At 49.6% G+C, this 20,953-nt stretch overlaps 1 protein-coding gene across 1 annotated transcript in view; it reads right to left on the bottom strand.

The window, feature by feature from the left end:
- Positions 1–20,953, bottom strand: part of CRTAC1 (cartilage acidic protein 1) — a 193,157-nt gene that overhangs the window by 37,854 nt on the left and 134,350 nt on the right. The window contains exon 5 of the mRNA XM_006880047.1: positions 9,652–9,808. Coding sequence (XP_006880109.1) covers positions 9,652–9,808 — 157 coding nt within the window. The remainder of the gene's footprint in view (positions 1–9,651; positions 9,809–20,953) is intronic.

Below are 20,953 nucleotides of genomic sequence, written 5' to 3'. Positions count from 1 at the left end.
AGGAATGGAAAGGGAGCTCTGGGGGCCTAGTGGGTAAGGAGTCATGCTGCTAACGCAAAGGCAGGAAGTTAGAATCCACCAGCTGCTTCAGGGGAGGAAGACAATCTCCTCCTGTGCATTTACAGCCTCTGAAAACCCGCTGGAGGGTCAGCTCTGAGTCGGTTCAGGCTCATTGGCCATGAACAACAACAAAGGAGTTAAAAGTCCCAGCTTTTGGTAAAGAAAAAAAAAAAAGGGTTCCTTTGCTTTGTTTGATGTAGTAAACGACCAGGGACATCCTGTACGTCCATCAATAGAGGACTGGTGGATGGATTATGTGGTCCTTATGATGGACCAGTCTAAAGCTACTAAAAAGACTGCACAGATCCATACATATCGACTGGGAGGGGGAGTCCCTGATATACTGTTAACAGAAAGGCAATTCGCCCGCCAAGTGGTAGCAATTATTGCAATCCCACTTTTATTAGGGAAGAATATGTAACAATGTATGGTATTTCTGCCTATCTATGTTTATACAAGTTTGTACAAGTGTGGAGGAAAGTGAGACTGTCCGCCTCTGGCGACCTCGATGGCTCAGACCTGCAGTGGGAATGAGGGGGTGGCAGCTGGCCTTTTCTTTGAATGTACTATTTGCTTGCAAAAAGAATTGCTTCTGTAAGTTCTAAAAGGGAAAAAAAAGTCAATGAAATGTATATTTTAAAAAAGAAAGAACAAAATTAAGCCAGCTCTGCACTGGGCTTGAACTTTCCAAGACCAAATTTGAGCTACCCATGTCAACACATCTAACCTTAAGAGGTCTTGAACAAACCGCCTCCAACCAGTGGGTTTCAAATAAAGCCTCTCTGCTTGCCAAGCCCCACCTCCCACCCCCAGGCAAACAAACCTGCACTAAAGCCTGCTGACTTCCCTCCATACACCCCTAAACATTGCAAATACAGTTCAGAAAACAGCCTGACCAAACCCAGGACGTGATGCCAGTCTCAGTTTGGCTTCTTACAAACTGGGAGTCCTTGGACAGTTTACATGAAGGAGCCCTGACGGTGCACTGCCTTGACTCAGTTACCTTGACGGCAATGGATTCTTGGTTTGCCTGAGTCTGTTTTCTCATCTCAACAATGGGAATAATTTGACCTGCCTTTTCTACACTCAAGAGTTTTGGAGAGGAATAGATGAAGTGAAGGGCTTTAAGAACATCTTGCTATTCAAATCAAACCTGCCAGGACTCAATGCAGAAATTGTAAAAATAATGCAGAGCCTCAGGCCCCTTCAGAATGACAATCTGCACTGCAGATCCCTCAATGGTTTGCAACAAGCTCTGGTGGCCTAGTTGTAAGGAGCTGTACTGCCAACCTGAAAATACCAAGTTCAAATTCACTAATTCTCCTCAGGAGAAAGAGTAACAGTCTCCTCTCCTGCAATCTACTGCCTCTGAAAACCCCCTGGAAGGTCAACAGAATTGGTTCCAACTTTATAGTACATAATAGCAACGACAATGGGTGATTTGTACGCACATTAAGTTTGAAAAAGGTTACTCTAAAGGAATGTTCAATATAATGAGAATAGTTACCAGAGCACTCCCAAAGAACAGCATTCTTTTTTCTAATGAGAGCCCAGGCAGGCTGCAGACCTGAGTGGGCTCCCCTGGATGGGCGGCGGGGTCCCCAAAGCAACTCTGCTAAATTGAAACAGAGGTCCTTTTGGCCCCCAGGCTCCTCTTGATGTCTGACAGACATCCTTGAAGGTGATCCTGAGGCCTCTGTCAGCTGTGCACGTGGATCTACCTAACAGCTGGTGTTCAGGGATGGAAGGGAGTAGGGCATTGCCACTCTCACTGTTCTCCGGGCTGGGCTCGTTAACACATCCTGGGCCCTGGGCTTCCCCGATTCCTCCCAGAGCATCTAATTAGCTCTTAAGGAAAGACCAAGCCACACAAAATTGGGGCCACAAATCCAAAGGGATCTTGGGAAGCGTCATCCAGGACACAGCATCCACAGTTCATGGTAAGAGTCATAAGGAGGTTTCCAGATGCCACTCCTTAAGCCAGCAGGGAAGGTGCTGGGCCACGACCTGGGCATACCTCTGCCCGTTAGAAAAGGAGACACTCAGTGGCTGCTGGCAGCTGTCCTTGCCTGGTCCTGCCAGACGCCAGCTAAAGAGTGGGCCTCACAAGCAGTCTTCTGTCTTCCGGGGCCCCTGGAAATTCCATGTGGGGCTCAGGGACTTGCTGCCACACAGCTCCATCCTTCTTCCCCGCTCCAGCATCCTCCAATTTCCTTTCTGCCTCTGGCCCCCAAGCTGTGACACATTCCCTTCATTTTCTACAAAGCAGGTTATTTCCCTTTTGGACAAATTTCTAAATCTTTCTAATTAACTAATTGGGTTGGGTTGAAGCCTTGCACCATTTGTAACCTGTAATTACTAGAAAATTGCCATGGTAACCACACTACTAATTAGTGACAATTTATTGCCATGGCAACCGGACCATAACAGAGATGTTACCCACAACTCGTTCTTGGCAAATGCACTCCACAGTTGGGGAGCAGGTGAGGCAACAGTTGGGGAGTTGGTCTCTGGAGCACAGGCCCCTGGAAGTCTCAGGATGTGGAGTTAACCTAGGTTCTGAGCCAGGGGCAGGCAGTCTGCACCCCTGCCTGATCCCAGAGGGGATGCTGCTCTGGGTGGGACAAGTGCCTCATCCATGTGAAGGCAGCCTGATGCACCAGCCAGTCAATGAAGACATCCTGTAGTCAGCAAGAACTGTCCACCTGGACCTTCTCCCTCGTCCTTTAGCTCTTCATTCTCCTCTTAACCCCCCTCTGTCATATCTACTCTCTCTTTCTGCTCCTAAGGGTTTAGTGCATGCCACAGAGTGCCCTGGTGGTGCAGCAATGACGCACTAATTGAAAGGCTGTTCATTTAAACCCATTCCACAACTCTGCATAAAGAATGGGTTTTCTGTTCGCATAAAGATGACAGCCCGACCAGAAAACCAAAAAAATGCCCAAAACACACAAAAGCACGACTGCTCCAAACTACCATGGGATAGTTCCACTCAGTCACATGGACTCAGGGGTGGATAAAATCCCTACTATACACTGGTATTGTTAGGCATCATCAAGTTTAAACTGTTTCATGGCTAACCCTCCAGCGGGCTTTCAGAGGCAGTAAAGTGTATAGGAAGAGCCTGACCGTTCTCCCGTGGAGCAGCTGGTGGCCTCAAACTGTGTACCTTTGGGTTGGTGGTACAATTCCTTACAACTAAGCCACCTGGGCTCCCTATAGATCCGTAGGCAAGCACAAATCAGACCATCCTATCTTGATGGGTACTCTCTCCATGTCAGAGACTGTAAATTTGAAAGGGGGTTTCTGTTCTGTAGGAAAGGCTTGGGGGTTAGGAAAGAGACAGATGCCAGCCATAGCTAGGAGTGGCATTTTCGATAAGGTGAAAAATGTGTGACATTGTTCACTAGCTAGTAGGTAAACATGGGGAAGCCTGTCCCTACCTGCTTACTGGGTAATGTGACCCTGCACAGACCTATCGACCCAACAGCCCCCAGCAATACTGACAATCCACACTGGGCTGGGCAGGGACAGTGAGGGTGTCTTCAGCCTTGAAGAAGGATGTCCCAACAGGCACCCACACTGCACAGCACCTTCCCTGGAGATTGAAGAGTTAGTGCCCAGTTGAGCTGGAGGGGCAGCTCTAGGAGTGGGAAAGATCACGGGCCTAGGGGGGGCAGGAAGTCCCCACTTGAGCTGTGTGACCTTGAGCACGTCACTGAACCTTTCTGGGCTTCGGTTTTTCTCCTCTCTAACCCGAGGCTGATAATAACCATTCCTCCTCCCCAGGACTGTCGTAAATATTAAGTAAGCTGGTTTTTGGAAGGTACGTTGGAAAATGTCAGGTGCCACATACTCATTAGCTAGCACTATTTACCACCTGCCGGGTGAATAACATCCCTTTATTTCCCCCAGCACTTTCAAGCTTCAAAGCCCTCCTTGTTCTGCGCTTGGGGTTTGAGTGCTCCTCCCCAGTGGCACACTCTGCCCACCAGGCTGGTGGGAAGGTTACAGGGGAACATGTCCCCACACCAAGGTCCCCACATTCCAGCCCTCTCTCTGACAGCCTGCTTGGAAATAGTGTTTCTCTGCTCATTGGGTCCGGACCCTATCAGGGCTGACTTTCTCATGCTCATTCTCTGTTACTCCTAAAAACATGGGATCTCAGTGTTGCAGATTCAAATCCAGTTCTGGTATAGATGACCAATTTCCCACATCGAGACTAGGCCCAACCCTGGGAGTAGGTATGAGCAGGAGAGAAGAGGGACAGAGATCTTGGGTGGAGATTGATGAAGAACTCCACACTGAAGACCCAGGACAAAGGCAGAGGGATCCACAGTGCTGAGGGGAAGCTCTAAGGTTCCTGCCCAGCCTCTGCTCCTCTCCAGCTGCAGGGACTTGGAAATGTTCTCCCCAGGCCTGGGTCTCCGCCTCTGTATACTTGGTGGGAGAATAAGATCTCCCAGGCTCCTTCCAGTACTAGTTTTCAACACCTCCTCCAAGGTGACCACAGGGTAAGCCGGTGTGGAAGTCAGTTACTGAGCCCACCGAGACTCTACACCCAAAGAAGGCTTTGAGGTGGCCCATCCACCAAACAGCACGATCTTATACTCTACTGAGACCTTGAAAGAAATAGGATTCTGAAGGATGCCAAGGCCTGCAGGCTGCCAAGAACACCCAAGGTCTTGTAAAACCGTAAGGAAATCACAGGAGGGAAGAGTGGGGTGGGGGGGAGAGAGAGAGAAAGAGAGAGAGAGAGAGAGGGAGAGAGAGAGAGAGAGAGAGAGAGAGAGAGAGTGTAAGAAGTTGCCGAGAATAAAAGGCAGGCTGCAAACAGATTTCCAGAAAACTCTAAAACAAAGTCATACTGTGTTGGTGTTGGTACTGGCACAACTAAGCCCTCTGGGTGCCTTCCAGCTGCTGGGCAGGATTCTGATTGCATGGGGGGGGGGTGTTGAAGGAAGTATTAGATAAGAACATTCTTATCCCCACCTCATCTGTCTCCTCTTCAAAAGGTGCTGAGGGACAGGAGGTGGGCAGAAGGACAGGCTCCATCACTGTCTACTGACAGAGACATTTCCAACCTGGGCCACATGCCATCAGGTGTGCAGAAAGGAAGACGCTGTCTTCTCAGCCCACCCTCAGCAGTGAGGAGCTGGAAGAAGCTGGTTTAGGGGAGAGGATGGGGAAGAGTGGGGCAGGATTGTGTCTGGCTAACGATGATTCCATTCTGGGTATCACTTATCATATGTGTGTCTTCTCATTTCAATCACTCAACAGCTTAAGATGTTAAGATGTGTCTAATCATCAATATTCTCTAAGTGAGTAAACGGAGGCTCGTGAGGGAATGACCAGTCAGCGAGTGGTGGCCATTACAAAGGGAAATACAGCTACGTGGTCTCCACAGCCCCGCTCAACGTTCTCACCAGAACTCCCTCTCGGCAGATGAGGCACGCACGTCCCCCTAGCCAGCTGAGGATGTTCCACAGGGGTCAGGCCACAGGCTTGACATATCTTGAAAACACCTGATTTTAGCCGGAAAACCATGTCTGTAAGAATTGCAATGCTATTACTATATCCTATCTGTGCTGGTTTTAACAGAGAGAAAGGATATCCTTTCCCAACAATCATCAAAGGCATCCAATGCCTCAGGAAAATGCCAACTTGTGTTGTGGGGTTCAGGGACCCTGGGAAGGCTCATATAGCAGCATGCCCTGGGGGTCCCAGGCCCCTGGTTGAATGAGCTTGTCACTCCAGCCACCCTTGCTACAAGGTCCGGCTGTGCTCCTTCCAGAAGGACAGGGCCTGCCTCGAATCCTGAAAGTTGCCTCTGCCTCGGTCACCTCTCCGGGGCCTGCGGGTGGGGATCTGCCAGGAGGCCTCAGCTGGGCTTTCGGCATCTCCGTCTCCTCGGATAATGACTTCCTATAAATCAGATCTGCCCTCTGCTTTGTTCCACACAGCTCCCAGCCAACAGCAAAACTTCCTGCTCGACATCATAAATCCACCTTCATTTTCTTTCTAAATTTCTTTTAAGGCTTCTTTAATCACCACCTTGCAGCCTGGACAGATGGTCCCTAAAAGGGTGAGGACCCAAATTCAGAGTTCCTGGGGAGGGGAAGATGGGTTTTGAGTGGGAGTGCAGAAGAAGAAGCCCATACCCTCGCTCAGGCCTGGACCTATGAGGATGCCTCAGGGCGTTGGCTGCCGTGGCTCACCTTGCACTTCCTCTTGTGCCCAGAATAAGTCTTGCCCCCTGAAGATGCCTAGCAGAGGGTTCTTTGTCCCTCTGTCAGAGCCTCAGAGGAGAATGCTGTTTGCTGTTTCCGATGGATACTTCCTCTTTGCCAGGTCCTGTACCAGCCATGCCACATTTATCTCCTTTCATCTCCAAAAGCTCCCATTTTAAAGGTGGGGAAACTGAAGCTAAGCGAGGTTAACAGAATGTTAAATGATGACCTATTGCTGCACAGACCAGAGGTTTTTCCACATGTGGTACTGTTTGTGCCTGATTGCTAAATTAATTGGTTTGAATCCATGGAAGTAAACGCCCGGCAGTCTACTTCCTTAAGAGCCCAGGCACTGAGAACCTTGTGCGGCAGTCATACTCTGACACATATGGCGTCACCATGAGTCACAATCAACTCAGAGACAAGGGATTTTTTTGCACAGATCAGAAGGCTTGGTGGTAAACTCTGCACCAGGCAGGCTGGCTCCAGGGCCTGTCTGCAGCTGTTCTGGAGACAGTGACGCCACGGAGCCTCAAGAGAAGGGACATGCCTAGGGGCACCTGTCCTCAGAGGCAGTGAGGACATCTGGATCCCATAGCCTCTCTATTTGGGTTCCATGCCAGAATTTCTGTGGGGCAAGAACACTATTCTTATGACTCCCATGCAGGGCTCACGCCAAGACCCTGTAGGACATTCAGGAAAGTCGGTCATTGAAATGCTTATGAACCAGGGATGTGGAGTGGTTTTCCCACCACTTCAGCTCAGCGTAGAAGCTCTGGCTCTGATGCCACCAAGGGCCCTGGATTCCCCCGAGAGTGGGAATGGCGGCCACTAGATGGCACTGTGACCTAGCAGAGTGACTGGTGTCACCAGAAATCAATAGTGTCTGGAGAGGTGCCCTCCCCCTCCCGCAGAACAGGCTGGCCCTAGGGGAAGGCCAGCCAGCACCATTGCCAGTCCACCTCTGGGGCTGTCCCTGCTGCCTTGGTCGGTCTGGGCCAGGCAGCTGCCTTAGCCACACAAATCTGGAACTGCAAATAATGTCCCGAGTGTAAATTTGTGGAGCTTCATTTCAGTGTGTCCCTCCCTCCTTCCCTGTCCCCTGCCCGTCTTGGAGGCTGGGGCAGGAATTTCAGTCTAGGGTCCATCAGAAAGGCCAGCTGGCTGTGGCAGTTCAGGTATTGGGGGTGGGACTCCGAGTGCTCGTTTCTCTCTGAATCTCCTGTGTGACCTTGGGCCGGTCCACTCTACTTGCATTCCCATGTAACATGGGAGGCTGTGCTTACATAGAGGCTACTGTTCTTTGTGGTCTCACCTGGGTGCCGGGAATGGGTGGCCTGGCCCTCAGGACCCCTGGCTCCCTGACACATCTGGCCATGGCTTGTTTCCTCCCAGCCTGCCCTGGGCCGAGCTCACCCTGCCTGATTCCCTTCCCCCTTCCGGGGCCCCATGGCACTGGCCTGGCGCTGAGCGCTGGCCACATGCCCAGAGCCTCGGCAATTGGGCTGGGTTCAGTGTTGCGGCTCAGACACTTGGGGGTCCATCCTTGGGGCTCAGGGGGACATTCTGGGCCCATTTTCCTGCCAGATGTCCATGTGCCATTTGCTGAATGACAAGGGGGGCTGGAGGGGTAGCGTTGGGGGGATTAGGAAAAGGGTGGGCTGGAGAAGGCGGGCAGACAGAACAGTAAACTTGGTGGGCCAAATAGGTTCTTGTCAGCCAAACAGCTTCTGGAAGCCGGCAGAGCTGCGCTAACGTGTCCTCTGGGCACGCCAGCTGCCCCGGCCTCTCTCCCGGCTGCCACAGGAGCGGCTGTCCCATCCTTCCAGCACAGTCTGGCCCACTTGGCTAGTGTTTCCACCACTATCTGTGCTCCTCAGCTCTGTCTCCTCCTGGCCCCTCCTCAGCTCTGTGCCTGTCCCTCTGCCAGCCCAGCTTGAGCGAACAATGTCCCATTCGTGTTCACCCTCAGTCGTGACCTTCCGGATTCTTTTATTCCATGGAGCGTCCTTGCCCCCAGCCCTTCCATCTCATCATTTTCGAGCACTTCACCCTCACAGCCCCAGCCCATCTCGCTTTTCCTGCAGATCAAGGCCCTTAATTGCCAAACCAGCTCTGTTCAAAGGACTGGGAACTATTCAGAAAAATTGACTGTACAAATCTAGGCTGAAGCTCCTGCATGTTTATGCTCTTTTCCAGGGAAGCATGGTTTATTACCGACACTCAGCCTTTCTGCTGTACGCTCCCTCCTCCGGCACTTTGATGGGGCTTGAGCTGTGCAAACTATTTTATTGTCCAGTCATTTGTCCCCACAAAACTTTGTCAGACAGGTGGACATTAATCTCCCCCTTTCACCGAGGTGGAAGGCTGGCTAACATAAAATCAGGGGAGGTGATGAGAACCCTTCCTGAGCGGAGCTTCAAGAAGAGGCCAACAGCCAGGTGTGTCTGAGGCAGAGGGATGGCCCAGGTGACCCTGAGTACCCTACTCTCCTCAAGTTCCAGAACAAAATCGGCCGCCTCATTTTATAAGTCTGCTGTACGAGGAAGGTGGGTCGGCTATCCTGGGAAGGTCACCCTACAAGAGGATTCATCTGCCCAAAGGGCGAGTTGGTCACGAGTTCGGTCGAAGTTCACTTGAGAAGCTGTTGTTCACAGCTTCCTGATTTCTGGCACCCAAAACAGGAACTGGAGTTATTGGCAGATTTTCAGAGTTTAGTCAGCAGCCGGGCTGGAAATAGGCAAACAGCCTTCCCTAGAAAGATCTTCCAACCAGGGACTCTCACAATGGGTCCCCTGTCCAGAAAGATGGGGTGCTGGGGGAACTAGGGGAACATGCCTTCCAAAAAATAGTATTTGAGAACAAGAGCACAATTCTTTGAGCTCAGTTAACTGAAACAGGACCCGGCTGAAGCTTAGGGATTTAGCCCTTGATTTCTGGCTGTTTACGTGAAAGTAAATAATTTCATCTGCTGTTTGGCCATTAGAAGGTTTTAAATCTCAGCCTTTGGGACTTGTCAGATTCCTCTTATAGGAGCTATTCATTTATCATTTGGGTGACAGCAAAGGAAGGGATCACAAGGTCCTAAGGAGAAGGGGTGGGTGGTGTTCTCACCTTATTTTTCAGCTGGGCCCCTGTCTACTACTGGGTCCCTCCAGGTCAGACCTAGTAACCCTTGGAGGCACAGTCCTAGAGAAGCCTTCTGTGGGTGATAAGAGGGAACACTTCCTCCTCCTCCCTTCTCTGGGGACACAGCTCCCCTCTCCTTGTGGCCTCTAATGGATTTGACTTCCAAGGTCTCAGCCCCCAGGGCTCTGGCTGCCAGCCTCTGACTGCCAGCATCCTTTGTCACTCCGCATACCTGTGTATTTGCTGACCCCAGCCTCGGCAGCCACGTCTCTGAGAGCCAGGATGCCCCGGGAAAGGTCACTGGCTTCAGGGTCCATTTCAATGAGGGCATCAGGACCCACGTTCCCATAGGCATAATTGGCGATGTAGATGGAGTAGCGTCCAGACCCCTGAGGAGGAAGGGAAGGGGGAGGCTGAGCAGTTTTGCACTGGCTCCCCCAGTCTCAGGACCGGGGCTGATCCTTCTCCAGGGATGGCCTCGTACAACTCCAGATGTACTTACACAAGGCCAGCGATGTGAACGCCGTCACTGGGGTTGGACAACAAAGCAGGCCTGCGTCTTCTTCTATCTGGTTCCAGGAGAACGCACCCCTCCCTCTCCCTCACCACCACCTTTTTATAGACAATTTTCTAATGTGCCTCCCTCCAGCTGAGCTCTCTCCAGCTGCCAGCCAGGCTAGCTGCTCAATAAATATTTGCTGATTGATTGATCTATCAATTCCCATTATTCTCTGTCTCTCTGTCTCCCATTCAGGCTCTTTCCAACCAAGATGACAAGCAAATTCCAGGGCCACTCCCTCCTTCCCACCCAACACTTCATCACCCTATTTTGGGAGAACTCGAGCACAGGTTCATGGTGTTTCTCTGTCCCCCCTCCATCCCATTCTTTCCCCTTTATTGCCAGAAATAAATATATTGCTTTGGCCTTTATACCACCGTCTTGAGTATTTTTTTCTTCTTTCTTTGCATCCACAAGAAGCCCTGGGCATCAGTTTCTTTTTGCTATAGTCATTTTCCTCTCAAGTCCTGATACTGCTGATGGGAGATTCTTTTCTGTCTGTTATCATAATGGTGTTATTTCTTCAATGGATGCCTCCTCATTCCCAGGAGATCCACTCAATTTCTAAATCAGTTTTCATGCTCTCTTCTCATCCTTTTTACTCTCTTTTTCCAATTAAGCAGACAGTAAATATTTCTTGGGTTTGGGCTATGTGCAAAGCACTGTGTTATGAATGCACTTGAGACAGACCCCTTGCTCATATAGGCTGCCTGGAATCCATTGTGTCAGATCAAACAGAAACGGATACAAGGGAAACAAGTGGGCTCAAGCCTGGTGTGCTCCCTCACCCCTTCTTCTTGGCCCTTTTGTGGTTCTCGTCCCATGCCCCCAGGAGTAAAATCCTCATCCCACTCAACTGGTCACTGACTTTACCTTCTTTGGGACCAATATCTTTGGCAAGCTGATTAAGAGTCATCCGAACCTGTCAAGGGAGAAGGAGGTGACAATCTGCTTCTGTAAAGGTGGTGGTTGTTAGGTGCCATCGAGCCAAGTATGACTCACAGTGACTCTATGAAAAGTAGACCTTACTCTGTCCTATCCCGCCCTGTCCTCATTATCTCTAACACACTTGAGCCCATTGCTCTAGTCACCGTGTTGATTCATCTTGTTGGAGGTCCTCCTCTCTTTCCAATCATGGTGTCCCTTTCCAAGGAATAGCCTTACCTAGCAACATGTTCAAAATATGAGAGATAAAGCTGTGTCATCTTTGCCTCCACGGAGCACCCGAGCTGCACTTTTCTCCAAGACATATCTGTTCTTTGGCAGTTCATGGGATTGTCAGTGCTCTTCTCCAGCACAACTCAAAGGCATCAATTATTCTTCTGTCATCCTTATTCACTGTCCAGCTTTCTGATGCATAACAAGTGGTGGAGAAGACCATAACCTGAATCAGATGCACCTTAGTCTTCAAACCGACATCATTGCTCTTAAGTCTTAAATATTTTGGAGAGGTCCCTAACAGTGGTCTTGCCCAAAGCAACACGCCTCCTAATTTCCTGACTGCTGGTACCAAGGGTGTTGACTGTTAATCCAAGCAAGATGAAATCACTGACAGCTTCAATTCTTTCTCCATCTATCATGATGTTGACTACATCCCTGTGGTGAGGACTTTTGTTTTCTTGATAATGAGATGTAATCCATACCGAATGAATGCTCCAGGAAGCATCAAATGGAGATGGAAGGAATACACAGAGTCACTGACCAAAAACAATTAGATGACACTGAAAAATTTCAGGAAGTATCATATAATCAAGAATCAATGGAAAGAAAGGATGACGTTCAAGCTGCACTGAAGGCACTGGCAAAAAAAAAAAAAATAAAGCCCCGGGAGTCAATGGAATATCAGTTGACATGTTTCAACTAACAGATGCAGCCTTGGATGTACTCAGCAGTCTATGCCAGGAAACTTGGAGGATAGCCGCCTGGCTGACTGACTGGAAGAGATCTATATTTGTTTCCATTTCCAAGATAGGCGACCCAAGAGATTGTAGAAACTATAAAACAATAACATAAACATCCTAAACAAACAAAACATTGTAGAAGACCATCCAAAAGTGGCTAGAACAGGACACTTCTGACAAGGAGTGTTCAAGTGGGGTTTAGAAGAGGTCATGGCATGAGGGATATCACTGTGGATGTCAGATGGATCCTGTAAAAATTACAGCCTTGGAAACCCTATAAGGTGGTTCTGCTCTGTTCGAAAGTGTCATTATGAGTCAGAACTGACTTGACAGCAGTGAGTTTGTTTTTAAACGTGTCTGGTGGGTACCCATAGCTGGTGAGTTGATTTGAACTGATGGTGACACTTCGTCAAGTTTCCAAGGCTAAAGGACTTTTATGGGAGGACTGTCCATCTTTCTCCTGCAGAGTGGCCGGTGCTTTCGAATGCTGACTTTTGGATAGCAGTCTGACACGTAACATACCCGATCACCAACACTCCTCAGAGGCACAGCTCTGCACTGCGAATGGAAGGTTCAGCAGTTTGCATCCATCAGCCTCCGCATGGGAGAATGCTGAAGCGGTCTGCTCCCGCTAAGACTCCCGGCTTCATACACCTGATGCATGCTCACTGTGAGCTGCCACGGCCTTGACAGGGATGGGTTTTGCTGTATGGTCTGGTGGGTGGGGACACTGAAGAGGAGCTCAGGGTCTCCTGAAAGAGAGGCAGAGACATCAGCAATTCTACACGAACATGGCAGAGAACCTGTGCAGGATCCTGGGTGCAGAGAAGGGCTCTGAGCCACAGCAAGTTTGGAAGCATTTGCCAGAGGAGTCTTAGGCCGGTGAAGCAGGCAGAAAAGAACATTCCAGGAAGAAACTAGAAAGAGAATAGTGCGCATGGGTAGTGTTGTTTGGGGACAGAATTCTTACATATTAGAGATCTGGGTTTGATTTCTGGTTAAAGGACCTCATGTCATCACCCATCTGTCAGTGGAGGCTGGGGTGTTGCCATGGTCCTGAACAGTTTTCAGTGGAGCTTCCAGACCAACACAGATTAGACGAAGGGCCTGGTTGTCCACCTCCAAGAATCAGCCACGGAAATGTCGAAGGTCCATTCTCACTCTCACGGTGCTGCCAAGAGTGGGCAGGTGATGTGATGGCAGCTAACCTGCAGTGCCCCCGATCTAAGCCACGGTCTTTTCATTTGCTTCCTATGCCTCTGAACGCTGGACAATGACTAAAGATGACCGGAGAAGAATTGATGCCTTTGAATTGTGGTGTTAGGAAAAAGGTAATGAAAATCCCACGGACTGCCAAAACAAACAAGCTTATCTTGGAGAAAGTGCAAGGAGGGTGTTCCTTAGAGGCAAGGATGGTGAAACATTGTCTCACATACTTCGGGCATGTTGTCAGGAGGGGGTCAGTCCTTGGAGAAGGACATCGCGCTGGGGGAGACGGAGTATCAGAGAAACCGAGGCAGACCCTTAACAAGCTGGGCTGACACACTGACTGTAACAATGTGCTTGATATGAGAGATCACCACGATGGTGCAGAAGAGAGCAAGGTTCAGATGTGGTGTTGACAGTGCTGCCGTGGGCCTGTCACAGATGATCCAGTGTCACCTACCATCAACCACCACCACCACTACCCCCTTAGAGAAACGCAAACAGTTCATTCAGTGTTGCTACAATGTAAAGTGTAAGCAGGTACCATCAAAGGAGGAAGCTTCACGCCTTTGTCTTTCCTCACAGAGACCAGCCTGCTGTCTGCGCACCTGTGCTGTCCTCAGAGTGCTCCCTGGACGAGCACTATGGGTGGCGTCTGGGAGCACGGGACACATTCTCTAGAACAACTGAGCCAGAGACTTCCATGTGCAAAATCCAAGTCTGAGAAGCACTGCTTTCCAGCATGGCTTCTTGATTAGCAGGGGGTGCTCTTCAAGGTTCTTGGCGGTCACAGGAGCTCAGTTTATGCATTTGCAATGATTGGATGAGGAGCGAATGAATGGGGCCAAAGGGGAAGGTGCGTCGTTGCTGTAACCACGCCTGACCCTACCAGCTGTTAGCAATCTCATCAACAAATGGGCAATTAAGCCCAAATGGACTGAAATGCACTCTGCCAGAAATGAAGACATTTCTGAAATGCCTTCGTACCTAGCGTCCTACTTCATTTGATTGGGGTGATAGAACTGACATGCTGGGCTACAGTTGTAGAAGACGGCGGATCCTTGTCTCGTGTGAGCCTCCCCACGGCAATCCTGGGAGGGTGAGAGGATTCCAGAAGAGAGTTATTTCTGCAGTGCTGGGTTCAGGACAGTAGTTCTCACACTTTAGTGCGAATCTGAACAGAGGGCTCCTTAAACCACAGAGACTGGACCCGCCCCCTGAATCTCTAGTAGACTAGAGTCGCGGGAACAGAGTTGGTTATGTGTGGCACTGGTGAGTGGTTCAAATCCACCAGTCACCTTGAGGGAGAGAGATGGGCAGTTTCTTCCTGTCGAGATTTACAGCCTCTGAAGCCCAATGAAGAGTCACAAGGCATTGGAATCAACTCTGTCCATGCCAGTGGTTTGGTTTAGGTTTTGAGTTCTTGGGTTGGTCCTGAGCATCTGCATTTCTAAGGATGCTAGGTTCATGCCCTGTGTCGGCAGATCAAGGGTGGGCCTGAGAATCATCCCTGGCTGGTGCTGATGCTGCGGGTTGGAGGATAATAAGATGAGCAGCTCCAGCTGCAGGATATGGAACTCTGGTGGTGCAGTCCTTAGCGAGCTGTGATGCGAACCCAGAGGCGGCTGAATTCACCAGCTGGAGAAAGATGGGCGATCTCCTGTTTGACTCACAGCCTCAGAAATCCAATGGCGGGCCACCGAGTATGGACTGCTTTGATGGCAGTGTCTTTGTTTTGCGTTTGCTGGGCCCGGCTCTGCCCCTACCTGGTGCAGTTCCGGGGCAGGTTCCTCTGCCTCTCTGAGCTGCCTCTCCTCACGTGTTAAAGAGAGGGATCATGTTCCCCCCTGTTTCCTGGCAGGGATGTTGAGAAGATGAAATGAAACAACGCATGTGAAAGGTCTTTGAAAAGATAAAAATGCTGTATAAACATGAGGGATAATCATTATTGATCAGGGAACGCTTCTTGTAAGAGATGGGCTTTGAGCGGGATCCAGAAAGGTGGGTGAGTGATGTGGTGGCTGAAGATAAAGGGCAGGCGGATATGACGGGTTTAGGGGAGCGGGAGTGGGGAGGGAAGGAATTGGGGGGTGCGGGCTGGAGGAGCAGAAGGCAGCATGTGGGCAGGGCCGTTCACCTGGTGAAATGGCTCTCTGACTTCAGCTGCATTGGCACATGGGCAGGCCTTGTTGAAATGCAGATTCCTGGGCTCTGTCAGGTTTCTGACTCAGCCTGGAAAGAGCCTGAGGATCTGCATTTCTGGCGATGCTGATAATTGTGGTCCAGGAATCACAGTTTGAGGGCCACTGACTAGGTGGACTGAGAAGCTGCCGACTGGGACTTGAGCGTCAGAGAACCAGCGGAATGAACACCACAGAAAACTTGTTAGAAATGCGTGTCTGGTACAATTTCACTCAGAGACCAAGTAGCAGTGGGGTAAAAGGCATCTGCTTCCTTTTCTGGTGGGGTGGAGCTAATTCTTGGCTTTGCCTACCACTTACTGTGTGATAAAGCTCAAGCAGCTTATTAATAACTCAAGGTCTGTAAAATGGGGATGATGATAGCATCTACCACATAGACGTGTATGAAGATTCAGAAATGATGTATCTGTAAAAGGAGCAAGAACAGCATGGACAATGTGAGGAAGGCCAAGTCCAACCTCTACTAACTCTGCAAAGGGCTACTGTCCCCATCAAACATTTAAAGTACCAGACAAATAACTACAAGATCAGACACGGCCCTCCTATTCTGCTGCATCTACTTCTACTAATCCCTGGGCCTGATGTTTGTTGCAAATTGATTCACAGACATTACTCACAAGGGAACTCTGGTGGCCTAGTGGCAAGAAGTTACGCTGCAATCCTGAATACATTACTCACAGTTACAGAAATATGTTGGGGAATGGAGGAGGCAAAGGATATCACACAATGAAAGCCCGGGTGTAGTTCAGTAGCCTCAAGCCAGAGTAACTGCTGAGCACCGTGACGGCCATGTTGTATGTTTAACACGTGTTAGGTGTTATTATTGTTCCTACTATCCTTGTTTTTTCCTGATTGGGGCTTCAAACCTCCAAATTTTAAATGGACGAAGTAGCCCATCTTTCTCTCAAGGAGCTGCTTGTGGATTCAAACCACCTGGAGACCCTCAGAATTTTGGCTGGTTACATACTACGGATGACACCACTAGAATAGTGCAAGGGAATGTGGCCCAGTTCAAAACCAGGAAAGGTAAGCAGTGGACAGAACATTATGCTACCAAGCCCAAGGTGGGTGATTTTAATCTGCGGCCCGTAGGCCTGGTTTAAACTGTTTTTTTTGTCAAACATTCTTCTGCATGGTATTGCACTGGTCTGTGCATTACTGTAGAGAGGTAACTCGTGGTTGCTGTGATGCTAAACACTGTGACACTGATGCACCAAATGTGATAATTGTTCCCCACGGCGGACAGTGTTTGGTGGAACTTCCCGATTAAAACAAGCTTGGAAGCAGGAGTGGCATCCACTTCCGAAATGTCTTGACTCTGGTAACTCTATGGACAGTGCTCAGGCCTTTCATTCATAGGGTCGCTACAAGAAGTCTATGACTCGATGGCACTTAACAATAACAACAACACATTCTACAGACAACACCACTAGAATAGTACAAGGGAACATGGCACGGTTCAAAACCAGAAAAAGGATGCATCGGGCTTGTATCCTTTCTCCATGTATCATGCTAGGAAGTGTGGAAGGTCAGCAAGAGAGAGGAAAACTCTCGGAAGGACAGACTGATACACTGACTGTGCCGGGGGCTCAAGCGTGTCAGGGATGATAGGGAGGGCACAGGGTAGGACGGGCTTCAGACCTGTTCACTAGGTTGCTGTAAGTTGGATGTGACTCAACAGAATCTAACAACAATATCACCAACAACGGTGCAGTCAGTATGCGGGGCAAATAATCTGAGAAGTTGGACGATATGAAGAAGAACGCAGCATCAGGATTGGAGGAGAACTCAACAATAACCTGCATTATGCCGATGACACAACCTTGCTTGCCAAAAGAGAGTAGGACTTGAAATACTTGTTTAGAAGATCAAAGACTACAGCCTTCAATACAGAATACAATTCAACATCCAGAAAGAAGAAAAAAATCCTCACCATGGAATCAATATCATGATAGATGGAAAAAAGAATGAAGTTATCAATAATTTGATGTTACAATCAACACCCATGATAGCAACAGTCAAGAAATCAAAGGCCATGTCCCGTTGGGAAAATCTGCTGTCAAAACCCCTCCAAAGAGCTAAGGAGCAAGGATGCCAGGTTAAAGTCTAAGGTGAACTTGATTCAAGGCATGGCATTTTCAATTGCTTCCTACACATCTAAAAGTGGGAGAATGAACAAAGACGGCAGAAGAATCAATGCCTTTGTCTGTGGTGCTGTCGAAGAGTACTAAATAGCTCATGGATTCCCCAAAGAACAAACATGTTTGTCTCGGGGGAAGTGAAGCCCAGGGGCTCCTTGGAGGCAGACAGTGAAACTTTGTCTCATATACTGTGGGTGTGTTATCAAGAGGGGTCAGACCTGGGGGTGGGGGGGAACCATCCTGCTGGGATAGATGGAGGGTCAGAGAAAAAGATCCACAACCAGACGGACTGATAGAATACACACGCTTGAGCATATCCGACACGGTGAGGAAGGCGCTGGATAGAGCAAGGTGCAGGTCTGTTCACAGGGCTGTTAGGAGTCAAAGTCGAATTGATGGCACCCAACAACAAAAACACTCCAGAGGGCCTTAAAAGGTATTAGCCATTATCGTTCCTGCTGCTCTTGTCTTTTCCTACAGGACAATGCATTCATTTCCATCTAGAAACTTCTGGGCCGCCTTGACCTCTCTGATCTTCCCTCTGCAGTTCTCATGCCCGAGGTGGTTGGACGGAAACAGCAAGCCCTCTCTGGGCAGCAGATGGACAGCAGTTCTTTCTGTCTCCTTGAAGCTCAGAAGACTGAGGTCTGGGACTGGGAGAGAGGAGCAAGAAGAGGCTGAGAGTCCACCTCCAAAGAGTCTTAGGGATTTTTCCCCCCTGAATTTCACATGGTGCCTTTGTCCTGTGGTCGAGTGTGCCTGTGTGCAGATGACCTTGCTGGGACAAAGAGCAGGTCTCCTTTTAATGAATCCTGGTGCACCTCGATCAGCTCTAGAGAACTTTCCCACCTGAGCTGAGGGTGGGAAGAAGTGAGACAGGAAGTTGGAAAGTGACAAAGAGAGGCCCCCAGCCATGACCCTGGCCAGGCTCTCCCCCAGACCCTCCTGGTCTGATCTGCGGGGCTGTTCACAGCACCTCCCCATCTCCTCCCACTAGGCTAGAGTCCAGGTGGCAAAGATTCAGGTCAGGGCTAAATGTGGCTTCGCAGCCCAGCTTGGCTTCTCTTCCCAGCACCAGCTTGTTAAGAAATAAATATTTATACCTGGCACCTGCCTTCTCTGAAGGCCTGGAGGCCCCTGCTGTGAAGATTCACACTGAATCCCCAATCCCCCTGGTGCAGCTCAATCCCGAAGTGAGCGGCCCCCTTGCCCCTGTCACCAGAACCGGGCCCAGCACTGCTCCCTGGAAGCTAGGCTGCAGCTGGGACTCTGATTTAGTGATGACTGTTTACAAAGCCAAAGAGGTGGGCGGCAAGGGAGCAGGTGACAGGAGGGATAAATCACCTCCAGGCAAGCCTGCCCAGCCTGCTAAGATGGGGACTGGGCCACCACTCCCCAGGACAGATGGCTACCGATGCTCCCACCCCACCAACCCCACCCCAGGCTTTCTCCTGCCCAACAGGGCACTACTGATCAAGCTATGGATGCCCTCCGGCCACCCTCTACCTACCCACCCACAGACCTGTTTGTTCTAGAAATACTTATGGAAGGCCCCACAGTTTAATGAACAGAACATAGTTTTTGTTGTTATTACGTGCTGTTGAGTCGCCTGCGACCCATAGCGACCCAATGTACAGCATCTCTGAACCCTTCCCTGTCCTGAGCCGGTCTCACTGATTCTGACACACCAACCCTCATTGCCCTAGTTAATGTATAAATCCATCTCATCTAGGGTCTTCTTCTTCTGTGCTGTCCCTCCACCCTTCCAAGCATGATGTCCTCCAAGGACCATTCTCTCCTTGGCCATGTGCCCAAAGTATATGAGACACAGCTTAAAAATCCTAGCCTTCAAGGAAAAACTTAAGCTTCATTCTCTCCAAGGCAGACCTATTTGTTTTCTTGGCAGTTCATGATATGTTCAAGACTCTTCTCCAGCACCACAACTTGAAGGCATTGATTCTTCTTCTGTTATCCTTAATCAATGGCTTGGATTAGGTGCACCTTAGTCTCGAGACAGACATCGTTGCTCCTCAGTATTCTGGAGAGGACCCTAATCTGACAGCAGATTTTCCCAATGCAATCCATCTTTTGATTTCCTGATTGCTGGTATTCAGAGTGTTGCTTGTGGGGCCGAGCAAGCTGTAATTGTTAACCTCACTCTCTTCTCCAACTATTATGGTGCTGCCTTAAGCTTATGAGTAAGGAACACAGTAGGCACTTAACAAGTGTTAGTTGAAAATGTGACTGAATGAATGAGCACAGGCTTTGCAGCTCAAACTTTTATGTTCTAAGCACACCACGAATTTGACTGGGATTCATCCACAAGTAAGTCACTGCTCTGATCTGGGCCTTAGTCCCCTCATCTGTCCAACGGGCCAAATAATGACTACACTTGGCCTGCTGCTTCTGGCTGCTAGGAGGGTCACATAGAAGGGACGATGAGCTGGACCTTGGTATATCGGAACTCATTCTGCAAATCTTAGCTGTTAAAGATTTAGCACCTACTATGAGTTCTGGTAGCTTGGAAGGAGGAGTGGCATCCACTTCCATAACAGCTTGCCTCTGGAAACCCTATGAATCTGGAGAGAGGATGAAAGGCACCCAAGCGTCGAGGACTCTCCTTCACAGGGTCGCTATGAGTGGCCTGTGACTTGACGGCACTTAACAACAATAACATCAACAGAGAGAGAGAGATCAGCTGGCCCAGTGGACAGAAAATGATGCTACCAAGCCAAAGGTGGGTGACTTTTAATCTGTGGCCCTCGGGCCAATCTTTCATTGTTTTTGTTCAGACATTCCTCTAGGTCGTATAGCCCTGGTGTACAAGCTGCCATACAGCGGTCACTTGTGGTTGCTGTGAGGCTGAACACTGTGACACTGATGTGTCAAATGCGTTAATGGTTGGTTATCCAATGAAGACAGAGAGTGGGGTGGAGCTCCACAACTAAAACAAGCTTGGAAGGAGGAGTGGCATCCACTTCTGTAATAGCTTGCCTCTGGAAACCCTATGAACCTGGAGAGAGGAAGAAAGGCACCCAAGCGTCTAGGACTCTCCTTCATAGAGTCGCTATGAGACGCCTGCGACTCAATGGCACTTAACAACAACAACAACAACATGAGTTCTGGTAAGAAACTGCACTGCAATCCCAAAGGCACGTGGTTCGAACCCACCAGCGGCTCAGCAGAAGGACAGACAATCTACTTCTGTGTGATTAACTGCCTCTGAAAACCCACTGAAGAATCACCTCTGGGTTGGTTCTGACTTGAAAGCAGGCACACAACAACAACAATTACGAAGTTGACAGGGACACCATGCTTGGAAAGATGAGGGTCAGTAAAGGCGAGGAAGACTCCCCCAGCGAGACGAATTGGCATGATGGCTTCAGCAATGGGCTCGAGCGTGTCAGAGACGATGAGAACAGCACAGGACAGGGCACGGCTCGGGCAGGCTGTTCACAGAGTTGCTATGAGTCATACTTGAGTCAAGGCACCTAACACCACCACCACGACCTCCTCCTCCACCTCC

Source organism: Elephantulus edwardii, unplaced genomic scaffold (assembly GCF_000299155.1).
Source record: "Elephantulus edwardii isolate Elephantulus edwardi_28Jun2011 unplaced genomic scaffold, EleEdw1.0 scaffold00006, whole genome shotgun sequence".
NCBI classification, from domain to species: Eukaryota; Metazoa; Chordata; class Mammalia; order Macroscelidea; family Macroscelididae; genus Elephantulus; species Elephantulus edwardii.
The sequence above is the reverse complement of the archived record's forward strand: the minus strand, read 5'-3'. Positions and strand labels throughout refer to the sequence as shown.